An 18,918-nucleotide genomic window follows, 5' to 3' on the forward strand; every position below is an offset into this window, starting at 1 on the left:
AGGGCGCGGCCGCCGGCATAAAAAGAGGTAACAGCGCGGGCGACGGGACCTGGATAGTAGCAGAAACAGGCAGGCGCGAAGTGTAAACGGTGCCGCGGTTGCCGGCAACACGAACAAGATATATATAATATTACAGGCCTGTAACAAGCGTATTCTTGCTTGTAGTATGCTGCTAAATACTTTACCTCGCCCGCCTTACCAGCAGCCGCAGTCCGCACCAGCGAAACAACGAGATTCTTTAAGAAGATATCTACCAACAACTGTGCAAAGGTCAGCGCACTATTAACGGTAAGGAGGATAAAAAATACTTATGGGCGTACCTCCGTTGGGACCTCTCTTGTATCTGCGGCAACGCAGACAGTAAGTCTTTTCTGCTGCCGAAGCGACGAGAGAGCATGCTAATCCTGTCTGTATACATCGGTAACAAGCTCGCAGGTACTCTTCGCGCGTCGGAGGGGGGGGGGGGGGGGGGGGGGACGTTGTCGGCGGGGGCTGTCTCGGGAGAGGAGGGGGCCGGCCCACGACGGAGGCATTGTAGGCGGGTGGTTCTCGCTGTCTCGATCTCTGACCCCTGCTCCACCTAGCCCACGCAACCTTACCAAGAAATCAAGATGGCGGATAGTTCAACCATTGCTGCTGGTCCCTGAGCTTGCAAAATGCTCGAGAAAGTGGCGCAGTAAGACGCGTGCCTTCTGCGATGTAAGGTGCCTCTCCGCCCCGCCAAATGCATCCGTGGTAAGGTCCAGATCCAGTGAGGTCTCGACGGAATCTTTCTAGATTTTCAGAGTCAGACAATGCCCAGTAACTGAGCCCATCGTACTCGAACTTAAGTAAACGAAACGCTGCCCGAGCGCCTGGCCACCGAAGGTCATCTTTGCGGTCGATATTCTGCAATACAGCTGGTGCGATGCAATCGCCGCCATCAGGAGAACTTGCATATCGATTAGCCATAGATCCAATTGCCCTTGCAGATGTACAAAGCGTACTGTAGGCGCACGATGTCCTGGTACATTTGACCAGACTTGCGAGGCTCATAAACGTGCCTCATGCTTGACTTCACCCTCTTTCGCTGCGTGTCTCTGCGCATCATTGTAACAGAAGCCTTTAGGATTGAGGTCTGATTCGAAGCACTCTATCTCAAAGAGCAAAGCAGTGCTCTTCTTCTTGTGCGGGCCAGACCAGACACCATCAGCGGGACCCGATCGACAGGCTTACCGCGGGCTGCGACAGCCGCAATCGCTTGAGAGCACTTGTTCGCTAAGGTTCCCTTGGTGTCGTTCTCGCATTACAGCTGGAAATGACTCGGCTGAAGCAGAGACCGCTTGGACAGCCTGGAACTGACTAGATCGGTCAGGAACTGGTTCCGGAAGGTTTCAGTAGTCTCATTTAACACGAGTATCGCGTATGTCTTGGCTTCCGCTTAGAGCTGGGTATCATCTACTGGAATGGGACTGTCAGCAATCTCATTGTCGTCGGCTTGGTCAGATTCATCTACAGCTGAGTCAGCTGTATCGAATAAAGCATCGTCGTCACTCTCAAAGGTCGCATCGGCTATATCAGGAACGATTACTTCATCAGGAAGTTCTCGATACCAAAGAAACTCAAGCCAGTTGGTATCGTCCACACGGACCCAGGCTCCGAGTTAGACATCTGACTTCGCGTATTATCTGCTTTCGTAATCCGCTTTATGCGAATTCCTCATCAGAGGGTAGGCAGTCCCGAGTCACAGGTGTCAACATGAACCTCATTCTGAAGAGTTTGGAACTAGCGTTGAGAATGAGGGATTACAATCCGTATGACCTGTTCGCCAGTATCGTGATGTACGTCAAGCCTCTCATTCAAAGACATAGAACGACTTATCTTTGAGTAAAAGAGAAAATGTCCGTGGCTTTGTGAGCATTTTGTCTTGTCACGGCGAATTCCATCGGCCTGCATGAGAGAGTGCCTGTTTGAACTTGATAATGATTTGAAGGAGATGGGTCTCCTTGCTTCTTACTTCTGCTGTCGCCGTTGACAGCGATATCATGGTGCAAGGGAGATCATCTGTTTTAGGTCTCGCCTCTGTGGTGTGGATTCTCCGTCCATGCTGGAGCTTTGGGTGAACCCTCGTTGTAGGGTTGCCTGTCGCTCAGTGTCCATCTTGACGCCTGATTATCCTTACCAGCTCATGTATCCGATCTTAGTCTGTATGGATACTCAGACCAGGCGCGTCAGGTCGAGGGGGGCATCCAAGATTGGATTCCAAGGAAGCCACGCCGCCAGAGTTGACCGGGAACCTGTATCCAGGCCTTGTCACCAACTGCTACAATGCCGTACATAGTATACCAAGCCTGACTGCTATTGTAAACGCCCGCCAGACCATGCTGCAGCTCACGCTTGAGCACTGACCAGCAGTAATTTCCCTTGGTTTGAGTGCGCCGCTTCTCCTCCACATAGTATATACCAGCCCTTATACTGGGCAAAAAAGTATAGGCCATGCATATGGAAAACGAATGTACGACCGACGGGGACCCTGTTGGCACGAATTCTGCCCTCAGTGTCGAAATCGCCCGGAGCTCTGGCTGTTCGTTCGGCCGGTGATATTTTTTGATTGCGACGTACACCCAGGCATCGCAGAGGCGAACACCGTACGGGGGCCAGATGCCATTGCCGGGATCCCAGAATGCAAATACTCGTGGCCATAAATCTGTTTGAGCTGGTGGAATGGCGACTTGCCTCTCCAATGGCGGCTGTGGTAAGGGTGGTGGGTCACCGTAGTGCCAGATTGGAGGCTCATGTCTTCCTCTTTCTCCTGCGAGAAAATTCTGACACTTCTGGCGGGTCAATTGTTATAACTAAAGCTAGGTTCACGGAGGATGAAGGGACCACGAAAGAAATCGGGCGGGAACCGGGAAAAAAAGACGCCAAGCACTTTCTTCCTTCTAGTGCAGACGCAACGATCGGGAATCGCTGTCCGCGCTATGCTCCTGCGTAGATGACACTTTCCCTCTCATCACTAGGGGGCGGTTTTCACTGTCACGTTCTTTGGCCCTCCCTCTTTGACGGTGTTCAATCTCAGCCCCACAATCAGGACGGATCACTTAGGGCAAGCCTTTCCTGCTGCAGAGCGTTGTAGAAATGGGCGGTGCACATGGCCACACCCTCGATGGTGAGAAGCATCGATTGTCCCAAGTGCGATAACCTGAAGTTATATCATGCGCATTGTCCCCTCCTCAAGTTCTTTGTGGGTGTCACGCATGGGCCTTCCTCTTATCGACAAGGTGAAAGATTCGTTCGAGGTTCTGACCAGATCTGGGTCTTCCTAACTGACTCGACTCTGTTCCCTACCCATACGATAATTGTCGGAATCATCCGGTGCTGGGCATAAGGACTGAATACCTCTTTCAGTCAAAAGTCCAAACTTCAGCCCTCGTTGTTTGCATCAACATGGGTCAAATCCCAAACAAACCGTCTCTCTCGGGAGACATCTCATAGAAAGCTCCCTTTCCGATGACACCTGTTCCCGGCGGCTGGAAGCTGGAAAAGTTGCCTCATATAGAGATAGTTGTGACTCCGACGTAGATCATATAGGCTCTGGGGACCTATCCCCGTGCTCTTTATTGGCTTTGAGTGGGCTGGTCATAATTGGTGTGTGCTTGCATTTGATCCTACCAAGCTTTGTAAGCGTCGCCAGATAGGTAATCGGACTAGATGACACCCCTCTCCATTTCCTGGGTGGTTGATGGCTTGGTAGAGTCTAGTCCGTACCAGTGAGCGGCATTGAGCAGCACATTCGGATGATTGGTGGCAAGCCGCGCTAAATGTTCTTACAGAGCAGCTGAATAATAACGATAAGCCCTCATCGTACCACTCAGTGTCTGTGAGGGGTTCTCCTTCAAAGCTCAGCAGTCCATTTGCCCTCGTGGAGGTCCTTGCAGTCCTCTGAAGTGTCATCGTGCGCGTGAGACCCTCGCTTCTCTCTAACTTCGTGGTGGAGAAAGAGTCTACGCATCACCTGTCACCTCTCATATATACTTGTGGGGCCTTCATTGATGTCCTGTTTCGTTCTGACAGATAATAAATCTCAGCAGGAAGAGTATGGAGTGTCTTCCGTGACATGCACGGCAGACGGATCTTCACAAGCCGGAGTACTCTTCAATGTTCTGCTCGACATGATGACGAGAACCCGGGTTTCGGGCTGGTCTTGTCGGTGGCAGACCGCATGCCACCACACATTGTCGAAGTCCCGAGACAGCTGCCGCGCCTGCTCCTTGGTCCGACTTTTCTGGAATTTCGGGAGTTTTGGTTCCTTGCAGTAAGCACACGGGGTGAATGAAGACAACGGAGTACATATCGAAGAAGCCATCAATGCGAGTATTCGGCCGCATTGTGCGGCAGTTCCGTTATATTAGCCCATCAATTGACGGAGGCCGGGCTCGACGAGCACCACCGTCGCACACTCACCCTAGAGGTTGAGGCCGACGGAGGCCAGGCGGTACGTGGCCACGAGCACCTCCGCACCGCTGTCCTTGCTGGTGAACGTGGCTGCGACGTTGCCTCGCTCCTCCGGGGACTGGTAGGCCCACATCTGGCAGATGCCGATGCCGAGCATCTGAAGGAACATGGCGAGAACCCTCTGCGTGAGGGGCCAGCGGCAGAAGAAGATGATGCGCGGCGGGCTCTTGTTCCTGGAAGCGACGAAGTACCTCGCCACCTGCAGGTAGCAGGCAATGTACTGGAGCTTGGGCGAATCCCACGCGAGCCATTAGGCATTCTGGACGTCGCTTATGAAGGGCATCTGTGAGGTGTCGGTGCGCATGTGCAGTTGGTAGTAGGTGAAACCGTGGTCCAGCTGGGCGAGACGCTCCCGGAGCCGGTTGGCGAGGCCGTCCTCGTGGGCGAGGGAGCAGAAGAACCAGTGCAGGCGCCGCCCGCTTAGCCTGGGCGATTGCTGGCGCATCGGGCTGGTCGAATCTCGGGATGTCGAACATGTCAGGCTTTCAAGTAAGTAGTCTGGAGGTTATGCTTCGCTTTCTTTTGAAATGGCCTTGACTTCGTATGCTGGTGATATAAAGCCAAGCATATGGAACTGGATATGGGTTTAAGAAGCTCGCATATAGACTTTCGTATAAAGCATATAATCAATCTGGATTGAAGCCGACCCATCAATTCATATTGCCATTGCCGACCTCGCACGGGGCTCGTGTTCTGACTTGAGTACTTAGTAATGGCAGCAAATATGTTGTTGGCGACGTCGCCTCTCTTGATCGGAGTAGAGATAACGGGGTTCAGAACAACCCTTTCCAGAATCCGGACATGAATTATATCTTATCGGTTCGATACGAAGCTGCCAAGCACCTATGAAGACAGTCAGCCTGTTGCTGCCATTTAACCAACGTGGTGAACATGAGATGCACATCAGACTGTCACATACCTTCATCTCTTTCCTGGCTGTTCGACAGCTGCAATCTGGCTGCCGGCTCGGGGGCTGCGGAGCAGTCACGCTTCTCTTTATAGCTTGCTGCTCATCCGACCGAAGAGAGGTCAAATTTGTATTGCTCTTCTTTTTCTTTCTTGGAAGTGGCTCTGGTGCATCTGGTCCCTCACAGCTGTACGGTGATACCAGTGTTGACTGATGTGTCATATGTTGCTAATATAACCTCCTGAATGTCACCGGTGATACGCTTGAAAGCCATATCAATCTGAAATGTAGTTATCTTCCCAAAGATTAAGAAGCCGTGAGATTCGTGCCCCATCTCCGCTGGAGAGCGAAGCTGTCTCCTGCTCCATCGTGAAAAACCTTCGACGTGGTCTCGTGAATATGTGTTTGCTTCTGTACTGTATGTTGAGTATGGAGGCCTGATAGTCCTTCTCAATGAGCCTTTCGACAGCCGAGCTGAATCATGCTTCACGACCCTGAGGTGTAAAGCACATTGGCGACAGCTGGTTGTAGTCTCCGACGAGAAGGATGCTACTTCCTCAAGGAAGTTTTGTCAAGACAAACAACCATTCTGGATCATGAAAGAAAGTCGCCTCGTTGATGATAAGGTATCTGGAAGCTCTCGCCGCCACATCTCGGGCATGGTCAGTGGATTGGTTTACCACAATATCAATCTTGCGCATCATGATATTCGAGACCTTTCGACGGGACTTCTCATAGCTTCGAGATTCCCCGCCACGGCTGATTTGCCCAAACAGGTGGGTCAGGGCTTCCATAAGCTTATCAGAGTCTTGACAGTCCTCTTCCAGGGCTTCCATGCCGTCCTCAAGATAGCTCGCAGCCATAACAGCGAGACCATCCCCGATATCGCCGCCCTTGGACGCTCCCTGTTCCTTGCACTGAGCCTGTATGTGAAGTTCAACGGCCTGGCAAAGCTTGCTTGCCTTCATAAGCTGGCGCGCTACCTCCACTTTCTCTGCTGCTCCCGCCTTCCCAAGGCGCTCAGCCTCTATCATCCATGATGAGCTAGCGAAGTATCAGTCCAGCCTCGATTAATAGTTGACACCTTGGGTACAAACTTAACAATTCTTCGACATGAACGCCCATTCTCTCCAGCCCTTTGCGATGCTGGCACTTCTTATGGACCTGATTCCGGTCTCTCTGGAAATTAAGCTGATAGACTGATCGAATATATTACCTGTGCCATGGCTGCCGAATGCTACTGGCATGTCCATGCCAGGCATTCTATGGCCTTCGCTTCGCCTCATGATTCTCCAGTGCAATGCCCCCATTGTGCCGGATGCCGCGTGATTTGTTGATTTATTCATAAGAGCTCTCCAATGAAAGTAAGGCGGAATGGCTGAGCTGAAGCCATTGCAGTCTGAATTGAAGTATAGGGAATGCCCATCGAGAAAGATAACAAGAGCAGAAGTGTGAAAATGAAGGTGATAATGATGTTTGCGTGGGCGCACGGGCCCCAGAGATGCTGTTTCTGTTGGGTTGACACCAGAGTCAGGTATTTCGGTACTATGGCTTAAAAATGGATGCCCTGTGATGTTTAGCAAGTCTGATTCCATGACGGGAGATTTGGCCCGGAGATCAATGCTTTGAGAGCCTTGCTGTCTCAAAATTGTGGCAGGAAGAACAAGCACGATGAAGTCGTACACAGTTTAGAGATAACGTCTCCAATCTCGGTAGAGATCAAGTTCTGAATGCCTGGTTATGAATGTATGATTGAGCTTCAGGAAAGAGAAGATAGATTGCCAAGGACTACTTCTGATTTGGCTTCGACGATGTGGGCTTGAGAATAGGGGAACATGAGCCAACGTTTGATGTATTTGAAGGATACCAAGTACAAGCCTGACTTCTCATATTGACTCTTGAAGATGGAAGGTGGAAGATGGAAGATGGAAGAAGAAGAATGAGAGAAGAAGTACAGACTCAGTGTGTAAGGAAGTTGGATACAGAGGAGAAGCGGAAGAGGAAGGAGAGGAAGAGGAAGAAGAAACCGGAGGAGCTTAAGTATTGAAGATCCAGCTGTGTAGCTGCAGCCTTCAATGAAAGCGCAGCTTCCTGCCCGGTGAATACCCCATCTAGCAACAATTCACACCGTCAATCAACATCCTCCTCAAGAAAATGCAGGATCTATTCACCCAGACCAGCAGTGAATAAGCTACTCCTAGCCACCCCCAGACAGTAACTACAGTATATACCAACCGAATAAGCGAGTCGGCCGAGAGCTGGCAGGAGACGCCCTATCAAGACCAATCTTCCACCAATCAAGGACAGGAACCACTCGGAAAGGAAGCCGAGCGATAAGTCACTGCAGGTGCGAAGGGCGCGCGGGGCACGTGGGGTCGACCTTCAGAGCTCGCGTTATCGAATTTCCCTATCACTTGCACCGTCAGGCAGTGCTATCGATCTTCTGCACGGTCTACACCCGAAACTCTTTTCCGTTCGGGGTATTGCATTCCGTGTGTCGGCCATCTATAAATCTCTTGTCTACCCCACTTTCTTTCCAGCTGCACACAGGGCAGCAATTCTCAAGGCATGTTTTGAACTACCCCTCATCACCTTACCTTATACCATAGCTCAATCGACACCATCTCACCAGCTCGTAGTACAGTACAGTACAACCCGCACAACACCGCAACAATGGGCTCAACCAACCCCAAACCCAAGGTCCTGCTGATCGGAAAGATCGACCAGTGCGTCCCCCCTCCTTTACCAGCAAACCAAGTGACCAGCCACCACCACTAACCCCATCCCAGCGCATACGCCACCTGGACGGGCCTCAGCGACATCGCCGACCTCCTCGAAACGACCGCCACCAACCGCGAGGAATTCATCCAAGAATGCAAGTCCGGGAAGTACGACGGCGTCGTCGCGGCCTACCGCACCCTGGGATCCATCAACATCACCGGCCTCTTCGACCAGGAGATAATCGACGTGCTGCCCTCGTCATTGGTGTGGATTGCTCATTGCGGTGCGTGCTTGCGCCTAGCCCCAGCCTTTCCTCCCCTTACCACCACCCCAACCCCTCCCCCAAACTAATACCCAGAATAGGAGCGGGCTACGACCAAATCTCGATCCCAGCCTGCACATCCCGCGCTCCCCAACCCATTCGGGTCTCCAACGTGCCCACAGCACCGGACAACGCCACCGCCGACGTCAACATGTTCCTGATCCTGGGCGCGCTCCGCAACTTCAACGCGGGCATGCAGAACCTCCGCACCGGGGACTTCCGGGGCAAGCCCGGCAGCACCCTGCCAGCGCTGGGCCACGACCCGCAGGGCAAGACGCTGGGCATCCTGGGGATGGGCGGGATCGGGCGGAACCTGAAGCGGAAGGCCGAGGCGTTCGGGATGCGCGTCATCTACCACAACCGGCGCGCGCTGGGCGCCGAGCAGGCCGACGGGGCGGAGTACGTGAGCTTCGACGAGCTGCTCGCGCGAAGTGACGTCCTGTCGTTGAATCTGCCCCTCAACCCGAAGACGAGGCACATCATCAGCCATGCCGAGTTCGCCAAGATGAAGGATGGCGTCGTGGTGGTCAACACGGCGCGCGGCGCGGTCATGGATGAGGAGGCGCTGGTGCAGGCGTTGGACTCCGGGAAGGTGTTTTCCGCGGGGTTGGATGTCTTCGAGGAGGAGCCGGCGGTGCATCCCGGTTTGTTGCGGAATCCCAACTGTGTGCTTGTGCCGCATATGGGGACTTGGACGGTCGAGGTGAGTTTCTGCCTTTCCTTTTTCTGTCTGTTAGTTTGAGAGTAAAGTGGCTAACAGAGTCTTTCACTGCAGACACAAACGGCGATGGAGGAATGGACGATCGGCAATATTCGCTCCGCTTTGGAGACGGGCAAGTTGAAGAGTCCCGTTCCTGAGCAGGCAGACCTTTAAACGATAAGCTGCAAGATTGTATATACGGCATAGAAACGTTAATAGAGGTTAAGAATCGGACTGCTTTTTTGTGTATGTACAATGGTCTCATTATTTCATTGTCTTCAGACGAAGTGTCTAGGCACTAGCGCCAACCCATACAGTCCCCTCTCCACAGGCAAAAGCAATATCACGAAGCAATTATGACACCTGTTCAGGTAATGCAGCCGTAAACGCCGTGAACTGCCCGTCCTTCTGCTACCAAAATCACAAAAAGTAAAAAAACTCAATCCCAAGCGTAACTCCGGGCCCAGGTGTGACTTCTCTACCCATGTCCAACCCGCCTGGCAGGTGTGAGGTCTATCCACCCGCGACTACTGTTGGCGGGAACTCCCTCAATGACCAGACAGAAAGTCTAGTTGAACATGGTGAATCGGTACGCAGCGTACCGACGCGCTTTTCATATGACAGATCGCAAATTGCTCGCATCAGAAAGAATGAATCACCCCGCTGGTCACTCCCGGGAAACGATCCAGGACCGAACGACCATGCCGCAGATGCGCTTGATCACTTGTGTTGTACCCTTGCCGCCGGCCTCCTGTTCGAGGAACTTCTGTGCGACATACAACTTGGCTCCCGCGTCCTTCTCGTTCGTCGTGATCGGTTGCGGGAAGCTGCGGGGAAAGTCCGCCCACCGTTGTCCCAGGTGACGCGCAATAGCGATTGAATAGATCACATCTCGGTTCTCGTACGTGTCCAACAATGTTCGGCAGCGGGCCAGGGTATCGTCGATCTCCTTGGCCGAGCTGGCTTCGTTGTCGTGTAGCGTGAGGAAGTATCCGACGGCGCTCCAGAAGTCCAACGACCGCTGTGTGAGCTGATCCGGCAGCGAGGGGGGATTAGCAGCCGGCTCCCGGGTAGGAAACTGGCTCAGAGGGTTGGAGTCTAAATGTTCGCCCGTGATCATTGCCTCAATCACATCCAGCCTCTTCGCCGACGCTAGCAAATCGTACTCAGGCTGAGCACCTCCGGACACATTCATAACATGACGGCACAAGGTCATCGAGCTCCACACCACTGACGCTTCGAAACTCTCCAACCGAGCAACCACGTTCGGGTCATTCAGATTGGGGTCGTTGAAGGCATCGATCAAGGCGGAGTACTCCGCCATGAGCTGTGCATTTGCCAGCAAATGAGGCAACGCTTTATCCTGGAACCACCTGGTTTCGAAAAACTTGTCTATGGCGGGAGCATAGGTTGCGAGGAACACGGCTTGGATTTCCTCAAGCCGGTTAGGCGGCAGCGATGTGATGGGGTGCGGAGGGGGAGGGGGAATTCCTCGCAGGGCAAGAAGGTCGCTGACCTGCACTTGTTTCACTGCGGGCCGAGTTAGCATGCTTACAGCACCATCGTAGGTAGAAGAGTATACCTCTAAAACTGGTGGCCTCCGACGGGGTGCCAGTAGCATTGGTTGCTGCCGGGTTCACCGTCGGCTGCAGGCCTCCTTCAACGGCATGCTGTATGCTGGCCATGTTCTGCTGGTTGTTCACGTCGGCGGAGTGATCAACGGGCGCTCCGTAGCTATCGTAACGGTCGGTTGACGTGCTGGGCGATTCGGAAGGAGCGAACGGTTGCGACGCGGCAGGTACGTAGCCCGGAGGAGCTTGGGGATAAGAGGTGGAAGGATCCTGAGGATTTACCACCAAAGAAGGATGCGGATTAGGGGCGGGTTGAATAGCAGAAGGCGTTGGTTGTTGTTTAAACACGGGGTCGTAACCAAGACATTCCCGTTTACTCTTGACACAGTTCCGACAGACAGGATGACCCTCGTCACACTAGTGTGCATTAATTAGTTAGCGGGGATATCGATGAAGGGTACAAACCCGAAATCCACAGAGGAGAGGTCAAAGAAGAAGAACAAAAAGAGTATAGAGTGACACAAAGAAGTGACCGCTCAGGGTATCAAAAAATAAATGTGAGCGTGAATAGTTAGGCGGGGAGGAAAGCAGCAACAGTGGTGAGTGGGCGAGAACAACAACAAGCGACAGGCGGGGTTCGGCGAGCCGAACAAACATTTGCGGCGGCGCAAGCGAACACTCGCCTGTTGCGACCGCCTGCCATTGTCTGTCCGCCCGCCCGCCCTCCTTGCAGTTCAGTTTCACCTCCCCTCCTCTTCCTCCCCCACATTAATAACCCTCACGACAGAACACACATTATCGATCAAAAAGATCACACATGCTATTCTTGCACAAATGCACATACCTTGATTCGTCGCTTACGACACGTTAGGCACCCCGTTTTCGTCCGACGCTTAACCTCCTTCTTGTGTCTCCCGCCCGACAACATCTTGTTAGGGTCACCCGGAAGCTGGTAACGCATCTGGGAGTTGGCATTCATCCCCATTTGACCAACATTGGTAGGGTATCCCGTCATGTACTGGCCAACGGACGTCATCGGAGGCATGTTTGAGGGCATGGGCGAACCGATGGGGGCCTGTGGCATTTGGGAGTGCTGTCCCTGCATCGAATGGTGATCCATGGTCTGCATCGACGGCGCACTCATGGATTGGTGGTTGTGATACATGTCCGAGCTCTGGTGCTGCTGGTACTGTTGCTGTTGCTGGTGCGGTTGTGTCGGTGTCGACTGCCCCGGACCTTGCTGGTGTTGAGATGGCGATCCATGCTGCGATGGCGTGTGCTGCTGCTGCGGATGATGTTGGTTGTGGGAGTATTGATGCTCGTAGTGGTTATGGGGTTGCGGCGGTTGACCTGGGTGTGGGGACTGCTGATGTTGATGTGTGTGGTGGGACAAATGAGAGTGCTCCTGCTGAGCGGGCTGCTGCGAATGCGTGTCGTTCACTGGAGGATGATAGGAGGGAGCGGGGGTCGAGGAATGGGGCGTGTGATCGGGAAAGTCGAAACCATTCGTTCCTGGTGGGTGTGAATGGTCCACCCCATGGCCATCGGTGTCACTTTGTTTTAATTCCGGGAACGAGAAATCGGGTTCCTCGGTATGAAGCCCGTCCGTAGCTGGAAGCGTAGTGTCGAGCGGGGGTAAAGATGTATCGATTGGAGGAAGCGACGGTATCGTCGTATCGATTGGGGGCAGTTCATGACTGAGACGTTCGTGTTCCTCCATCGCTGGCAGAGTCGTATCGATTGGAGGGAGTGAGGTATCGATATGGGGAAGCGCGTGGTCTACTGGCGGCTCGCTGCTGTGCTGCTCAGTTGACGGCATCTGAACCGAGGGCATCTCAAGGGGAGGCTGTTCGGCAGGAGGCTGCTGAGGAGGGGGTTGCTGAGGGGGAGATTCTTGATGAGGGGCCTGCTGATAGGGAGGCTGCTCGTGGGGCGGCTGCTCATGTATAGGCTGCTCATGGGGCGGCTGCTGAGGGGAAGGCTGTTGCTGAGGGGGTTGCTGATGAGGAGGCTGTTCAGAGGCAGGCTGCCCATTAGAGGGCTGCTCAGCGGGAGGTATTTGAGGAGGAGGAATTTCAGCAGGAGGCATCTGAGCAGAGGGCTGCTCAGCAGAAGGCATCTCAGTCGGCTCGGGAGCCGGCTTGGGCGCCTCCTCTGCTGGATTCGTCGAATCTGTTGGCTCCGCCATCTCAATAAGAGTTCGACACCTCTGTCACCCGTGCGTACGATAAGAATAAATGTATTCGAGCCTTGGAAAGGCTTTCCGGTCTGTCGGACGGGTCGAGGTCGGCCACGGATGACTTTTACCGCTAGCAAAGACTTTGCAGGGAATGCGGAGCCGATGGGTGCTGTTTCTCTAACTCAAAAGGTAAAGCATGTTAGTGGGCTGATTCCGATTAACGCGACCCAACGACACTCTGGCAACCCTTGGACATCATGGCTGTTCGTATCAAACAGTTGGTGTCGAGACTGGTCGGTTCTTTTGGCTCGCGCATTTGTCGGGGTGTCGAGTTCCGACGCGATTCCCTCGAAAATTGTCCGCATACGGAGGGTGCTGGTACGATCCACGATGCGTTGGCTACCGTCCCCTAACCTGACCAAGCCCCGTCCAAATATCCAAGCTCTTTCATCTTGTGTCCTAAGAGGCAGTGCAGCCTTGTCAGACCGGGCAACGCTGGATGCGACCGTCTAGAGCCTCCCCGGATCCTACCAGGACGGCACTGCCACGGCGGAAGAATCGTACATGGTGCACTGGCGGAGGTCGAGATACCATGCGAGTCCGGTAGTAATTTACCCCGGTCGAAGAAACAAACCGGCGAGTCGACAAGTCACAATGACCGAGGCAGACAGAGGTCGAGCGCGTGTCGGGGGGGCTGCCAGAGGGGAGGGATCGGGACAAGCAAATGGGAAGAAGCTCTCGTTTACTCACCATGCACTGGGCCAGATAAGCGAAAAGAAGCGAGCCGAATGACTATAGCACCAAAACACGCAATGCGGCACCAAATAATCTCCGCATTTGGGGGTGGGAGGGGGAAAATGGGAATGCGACAGGAAAAGGCTGTTGCGCAGATAAACGAGCGAGGCAGAGAGAGCGCGAGAGCTTCGGGGCCGCGAAAGAATAGTGAGAGGGTGAGAGAGAGGGAGAAAGAGAAGAAGTTGAGTGAGTGAGTGAGTGAGTGAGAGTCAGTCCCCGGACTCTTGGTTTGGTCTGCGCCGACTACGCCGACGGGGAAAATTAATACGGGCAGAAAAATTCGATGCAAAAAAAAAAGGGAAGGGTCCAACGGTCGGTGGTCAGTCAGTCAGTGGCAACCAGACTTGAATCCATATTCAACAACTGACAAGGTACTGTACAACCATTACTATGTGATTCTTATCATTCTCCTTAACATCTAGTTTCTGTGTTCTTTTGGGATTTCTGCAGTATTCTTAGTTGAGTTTATTCATTTCGGTAATTTCTAGCGCGCTGTTTATTTACTATCTGCGCACCACCCAATTCAAGTGAATTGTTCAAACCATCAAGCTATTTTCGAGGCTTTGGCTTGGTCAATAACTGGAAAAAGTAATATCTACAGATGGGGTGCGGCTCTGGTGATGCGGTTTCAGTTGCCCGCCAAGGCTAAATCTGCAGTTGTCTGGGTGTTCAATTGGAGTTGCTGTTCCCGCCGAGCTCCTCCAATTGCCAGAACACTCCCGAGGCTCATGGATGAACCTCCCGAGATGAACCAGATCAGCACCGTTACGCTGTTTGGCATCAACGTACATGTGGAGGTTTGTTCCGTGACCATTAATGAGTCTCTTGTAGTGAGCCCCTCTTGATGCCATTTGCAGCTGAGACATTTCATGCAGCTGGTGTACTCCTGGATGTAACATCCAGTGACAGCATGCGTATTGCATCGTAGATCAGGCGTCGAATTCCCTCAGCAAGGGCGTCTCAGCCCTTTGAACTGTTCCATCGCATAATTGAGTGTCACACTCATTTCCTCATGACCTTCGGTTTGCGTTTCTTGAACACAACTCCAGCAGCTGGCTCTTCAGCCTCGGTTTTCGGTACAGTTTCCAACGATGTATCACCCCCTGCCTGCTCCTCCTTGACAGTAGGTGCTTCACCCGACTCTGCAGGCTGCCCTTCTCCCTCCGACTTGATCGGCACGAAGTGGCCTTTGGTTGATTCCTTCCCCGCGGGCTCTGCATCCTGCTGGGTTCTCGGATTCGCATCCACGTCCGCTTCCGCCTTGACCTCCGATGGCTTCACCCTCTTTATCTCTCTCGTCGACGCCAGCAGCGCATCCAGATCCGTGTCCTCCTCCTTGGCCCCAGGATACCTCCTAACCGACGACCCCCAACCCTTCGAGACAAACCTCTCCGCCTCCCTCTTCGCCTCCACCTCCTCCTCATCAACATCAGCATCACCACCACCACCAGAACCACCCTCCAACTTGCGCTTGCGCACTCCCACCGACCTCCCCGCCTTCGAACCGCCCTCCTCCCCACCATCAATCACCTTCTCCGAAACAGTCTGCCACGTCCCCGCTAAGGCCATCTCCCCGCGGAACTCGTCCGGAATCGCCACCCCCATTTCCGCCAACTGCGCCATCTGCCGTTTCCGCTCCTCCATCGACACCGGCCTCTCTTGGGGTTTGGGGGTCTCTCGTTGCCGCCACGGTGCCCCTGCGGCATCGCCACCTTTGCTGGGGTCATTGAGTCCCGCGACCGTCTGCCGCAGCCGCTCAACCTCGCTCTTGGCGCGCTGCGACTCGCGCTGCTGCTGCTCGTTGTTGCGGTGGATGTCGCGGAGGAAGCGTTTGAGGTTCCCTTGGTGCTTGCCCGTGGCTTCGTGTTGGGCTTTTTCGAAGGGAGTGTCGCGGATGAAGATCTTGCATTGCTTGCACCAGTATTTTGGCTTCGCAGAGATTGAGTTAGTTTAGTAGGTGGCTTAGTTTGAGCTTTTGGAAGGGCAACGGAGGGCGCTGAGAGGAAGGGAGGAAGGGGAAAGGAAGCTTACTGCTGATTTCCAGTATTCTGCCATGCTGTCGTGTGTCAGCCCAGTTCTCACCAAAGAAGGCTAAGATTGAGCGTGAGAAGGAAAAGTGGTGAGAGTTGATGGAGTTTGAGGCGGTTCGGACAGGCCTTGGGTGGGTTTGTTGCGAACTGCGACGGGTTGGAGCGTCACTCTGGTCGCTCATGCTCGCCCCACAGGTGCGGGTGGCGCTAGCCCTTAACGGGCAAGAGCGGCCTCGAACCGGCATAGATCTAGGTACCTACTGTAAATATAAGCACCACCTGGCAGGTACAGTACAATATAGTAATATTGAAACCATTCCCGCCCGGTCTCGACCTGTATAATTTCTCGCTATTCTTTTTGTGTCTCGAGAACCCAACGTGACAGACTCGCTACAATGCGCCTGCCCCGCCCCTGGACAGTCCTGAGGAAGCCCACCCTCATTCCCCGTCTGCATGGCCCACTAATCCAACGACACCTCTTCCACCCCTGGTTTACCATCCCCCAGGAGGACATCGACTGCGTCACCATCCCAAAAGGTCCTCCTCTCACAGATGTCCCCCTGAACTTTCCTCCCGACCTTCTGCGTCGGAATCAAGAGAACTACTTGACCTATATTTCCAGGCTTCTGCAGCGTTACGATGGCAGGACATGGGGGTTCCCAATTTTCAGAGTTTTCTCCACCTCCCCCAGCAGCGCCGAGGACAAGGAGAATCTGTGGTCCGCCTACCTCCTCAGCTTGTACCGCGGAGTCTACAAAAGTTTCCGGGGATTTGAGAATGTCCGCACTAAGCAAGCTCAGCTTAGTCCAGTTCAGACCAATGCACTGTTCCCCCGGTTCTACTGCCCAGTCATCCAGCCCGACGTGCCCATCCTGGACAAGAACGGGGATGGCGGACCGGGAATTGGCCCTGCGACCCGCGATGCTATCCGCACCCGCTTTGCAGATTGGGTCTCCAACACCACCGAAGAACGGGACGGACCCGGCGCGGTGGCAATGCGAGATGCGGACACTCCGCAGTACCGGATGTGCCTGATTGTCGATGATTACTGTCTGGAGCAATTCAAGGCGGCGCAGACTGACGGAGAGCATTACGGTGCTCCAATCATCGTGCTGGAGCGGGACTGGACGCTAGACAAGTATCGGGGGTTCTACCGGGGGGAGTGGACGGATGGAGAGACCCACAAACAGCCGCCAGATGAACCAAGTGAGGAGGAGTGGGAGCCCGAAGATGAGAGTCTGCTGACGTTTTTTGAGGAGGTGGAAGGATCGAGGGCGCCGCTTCTGGGCTGGATGTATGCGCGGTCGAAGCGTCTTGGTTCTCTGTACGCGAGGATTGAGATGGAGTCGTACCACTCGGCGTTCTATCATGCGTATGCACGACCCCCAGGCATTTATCCTGATGATTCTGATGCTTATTGGAAGTATGAGTGGTAATTCTGTAAAGTTTGGGCTGGATCTATACCACAATTATCAGCACTCCTTCACGATGGTGGGCAGGCTGAGCATGCTGGAGATATAGATCGCGGCATTCTTCATTTCCGTGTAGATCTCTCGGCGCACTGGGGTAGACCACTGCAGCATCTGTGCAGGATGAGGGATACCTGAATATACTAGGCGGACAAATTGTAGGAGCTTGATTTCTCGATATAAGGTAAGAATTGCTCACTATATTGGGTTACTGAACGTTCGCAGGTAAGGACCTCTTCAGCTCGGTCACAATAGTCAATGGTGTCTATTGCTCCCCATCTCCAAAGTTAAGTATATCCAAGATTCCACCTGGCAGTTTGACAGAATATAACAAGTTATCGCCCAACACAATCATATATCCAATAAACTATAATACACTCATCCCAAAACAGAAACATCTTGCAGACGACACAACTCCCACTGCACCCCAACCCAAAAAACCAAACACCTGAATGCTGAACTCCGAAAATGCACCAAACGCTCTAAGCAACCATTATGTGTCACTGCTTCTCCAGATCGCGGGGCGGCTCCGGGTTGTATCGCAGGCCATTGTCGCGTGCCATCCAGTTGATGTCGCGGAGGCGCAACTCCCGCATGTAGGAGCGCTGTTCGTGGGAGAATTCTCGTTCCTGCTCGTCGTTGCGGAACCCGCCCGTGGCGACAGAGTGGATGGAGTATCCGATGAGGACGGAGACCACGCAGCCCAGGATGACGAAGACGATGATGGCGGATTTGTCGATCATTGTGAATGGTTGTGTGTGTGACTGGGGGGTTGTGGTGGTTAGTGTTGGTGATCATTGTACATAAGTGAGGGAAGAGATCCCGGAGGCTGAAGGACGTGTACTCACTTTGTGAAGGAATGAAGGAAGTTTAGTGTATATCCAGAAGTGAAGTATAGGTATATAGGCTCAGTGATACAACACACAAGTAGTGATCGACAAGCAACAAAAAGAGCGTATAGTAAAGACGAATCAAACGAATGACTGGATGATGCGCAAAGAGAATGAATGCTTTGGTCTGGGATGCTTTCTCCCAGGATCCGCGAGGGTCGCATGCTTATATACCCTCAATTCCTTCTTCTGCCCTCCCCTCCTCCCCAGCTGAAATCTCTGTTTATGTTGCCCTCCACTCATGCAGCTCGAAATGTCTATTTCGGGGTCTCGGTGCAGGAGTATATCGCAGCGCCAAGCATCCCCATCGCATCCCCCGCTAGTCCGCAAAGCGTATGGTTCAGGTGTCAGTGACGTCATTAGCGAGCCGGCCAATGGGAGCCTCCAGATAGCAGTCCTAGCGCTGACACACCATGCCTGTTCCGGTAGGAAGAGTTTTGCGCCTCCAACCCATCACACATGAACTCCTGAACTACTGCGGCCAATTTGACTTTGCGATACTTGGCTCTCATTCCCCCCCCCGTCGTCGTGTCGTCTCATCAGCCTCGCCGGTGGATTGGACTGTGTTTAGGTCCTGTGCGTGTGGTCCGAGGAAATGAAATTCTTGGTGAGGCCAATTGTTGCGTGCGGGCCCTGAAACTTGAACTCGGGGTGGGGCCTCCCATTGGGCTGCTCCATTGGCATCGGCTGTTCCATGGGCTGCTCAGGTACACTATCTGAAGGGTCATCAAACATGTCCAATAAGTTGCCGGGGGCCCCTGGTTTGCCTGACTCAAGGAGGTCCGTGGACCGTGGTACTTTGAGACGCGATCTGAGAAGAACTCAATTGTTTTTCCTCTG

At 53.5% G+C, this 18,918-nt stretch overlaps 8 protein-coding genes across 8 annotated transcripts; 2 read left to right on the plus strand and 6 right to left on the minus strand.

Moving 5' to 3' along the window:
- Positions 1-606: 606 nt before the first annotated feature.
- On the minus strand, positions 607-1,048 carry BO66DRAFT_434085 (uncharacterized protein; the record flags this gene model as incomplete). The annotated part of the gene is made up of 2 exons (XM_025650752.1): positions 607-931; positions 987-1,048. 2 exons carry the CDS (start codon positions 1,046-1,048, stop codon positions 607-609), a joined length of 387 nt encoding a protein of 128 aa, XP_025508801.1.
- A 2,904-nt stretch (positions 1,049-3,952) lies between these two features.
- On the minus strand, positions 3,953-4,382 carry BO66DRAFT_70639 (uncharacterized protein). Its single transcript, XM_025653516.1, has one exon. It carries the CDS (start codon positions 4,343-4,345, stop codon positions 4,064-4,066), a length of 282 nt encoding a protein of 93 aa, XP_025508802.1. The 5' UTR covers positions 4,346-4,382; the 3' UTR covers positions 3,953-4,063.
- A 62-nt stretch (positions 4,383-4,444) lies between these two features.
- On the minus strand, positions 4,445-4,939 carry BO66DRAFT_434086 (uncharacterized protein; the record flags this gene model as incomplete). Its single annotated transcript, XM_025650753.1, has 2 exons — positions 4,445-4,693; positions 4,760-4,939. 2 exons carry the CDS (start codon positions 4,937-4,939, stop codon positions 4,445-4,447), a joined length of 429 nt encoding a protein of 142 aa, XP_025508803.1.
- Positions 4,940-7,859: 2,920 nt separating this feature from the next.
- Positions 7,860-9,478, plus strand: BO66DRAFT_387788 (D-mandelate dehydrogenase-like dehydrogenase). The gene is made up of 5 exons (XM_025646387.1): positions 7,860-7,967; positions 8,041-8,127; positions 8,191-8,405; positions 8,486-9,147; positions 9,220-9,478. The coding sequence occupies exons 2-5, from the start codon at positions 8,075-8,077 to the stop codon at positions 9,316-9,318; spliced, it is 1,029 nt and encodes a 342-aa protein (XP_025508804.1). The 5' UTR covers positions 7,860-7,967; positions 8,041-8,074; the 3' UTR covers positions 9,319-9,478.
- Positions 9,409-12,747, minus strand: BO66DRAFT_339838 (putative C6 finger domain protein). The gene is made up of 3 exons (XM_025644389.1): positions 11,560-12,747; positions 10,727-11,132; positions 9,409-10,674 (listed from the first exon to the last, which is right to left on the minus strand). Exons 1-3 carry the CDS (start codon positions 12,547-12,549, stop codon positions 9,812-9,814), a joined length of 2,259 nt encoding a protein of 752 aa, XP_025508805.1. The 5' UTR covers positions 12,550-12,747; the 3' UTR covers positions 9,409-9,811.
- Positions 12,748-14,691: 1,944 nt separating this feature from the next.
- On the minus strand, positions 14,692-15,744 carry BO66DRAFT_397555 (putative formin binding protein; the record flags this gene model as incomplete). Its single annotated transcript, XM_025648605.1, has 2 exons — positions 14,692-15,618; positions 15,721-15,744. The coding sequence occupies 2 exons, from the start codon at positions 15,742-15,744 to the stop codon at positions 14,692-14,694; spliced, it is 951 nt and encodes a 316-aa protein (XP_025508806.1).
- A 303-nt stretch (positions 15,745-16,047) lies between these two features.
- BO66DRAFT_387792 (uncharacterized protein) lies at positions 16,048-17,169 on the plus strand. Its single transcript, XM_025646388.1, has one exon. It carries the CDS (start codon positions 16,115-16,117, stop codon positions 17,153-17,155), a length of 1,041 nt encoding a protein of 346 aa, XP_025508807.1. The 5' UTR covers positions 16,048-16,114; the 3' UTR covers positions 17,156-17,169.
- Positions 17,170-17,534: 365 nt separating this feature from the next.
- On the minus strand, positions 17,535-18,097 carry BO66DRAFT_70713 (uncharacterized protein). The gene is made up of 2 exons (XM_025653517.1): positions 18,037-18,097; positions 17,535-17,952 (listed from the first exon to the last, which is right to left on the minus strand). The coding sequence occupies exon 2, from the start codon at positions 17,929-17,931 to the stop codon at positions 17,689-17,691; it is 243 nt and encodes an 80-aa protein (XP_025508808.1). The 5' UTR covers positions 17,932-17,952; positions 18,037-18,097; the 3' UTR covers positions 17,535-17,688.
- Between the last annotated feature and the right edge of the window lie 821 nt (positions 18,098-18,918).

This window comes from Aspergillus aculeatinus (assembly GCF_003184765.1).
Source record: "Aspergillus aculeatinus CBS 121060 unplaced genomic scaffold BO66scaffold_2, whole genome shotgun sequence".
NCBI classification, from domain to species: Eukaryota; Fungi; Ascomycota; class Eurotiomycetes; order Eurotiales; family Aspergillaceae; genus Aspergillus; species Aspergillus aculeatinus.

Bases quoted from the DNA above. Each gene is read 5' to 3' on its own strand.
- BO66DRAFT_70639 (XM_025653516.1), bottom strand. From the start codon at position 4,345: ATGGCTTCTTCGATATGTACTCCGTTGTCTTCATTCACCCCGTGTGCT.
- BO66DRAFT_387788 (XM_025646387.1), top strand. From the start codon at position 8,075: ATGGGCTCAACCAACCCCAAACCCAAGGTCCTGCTGATCGGAAAGATC. The intron at 8,406-8,485 runs GTGCGTGCTTGC...TACCCAGAATAG, and splicing joins GGTGTGGATTGCTCATTGCG to GAGCGGGCTACGACCAAATC. The intron at 9,148-9,219 runs GTGAGTTTCTGC...CTTTCACTGCAG, and splicing joins TGGGGACTTGGACGGTCGAG to ACACAAACGGCGATGGAGGA.
- BO66DRAFT_339838 (XM_025644389.1), bottom strand. From the start codon at position 12,549: ATGCCCTCGGTTCAGATGCCGTCAACTGAGCAGCACAGCAGCGAGCCG. The intron at 11,133-11,559 runs GTATGTGCATTT...AATGCACACTAG, and splicing joins GTCGTAAGCGACGAATCAAG to TGTGACGAGGGTCATCCTGT. The intron at 10,675-10,726 runs GTATACTCTTCT...CTCGGCCCGCAG, and splicing joins GGAGGCCACCAGTTTTAGAG to TGAAACAAGTGCAGGTCAGC.
- BO66DRAFT_387792 (XM_025646388.1), top strand. From the start codon at position 16,115: ATGCGCCTGCCCCGCCCCTGGACAGTCCTGAGGAAGCCCACCCTCATT.
- BO66DRAFT_70713 (XM_025653517.1), bottom strand. From the start codon at position 17,931: ATGATCGACAAATCCGCCATCATCGTCTTCGTCATCCTGGGCTGCGTG.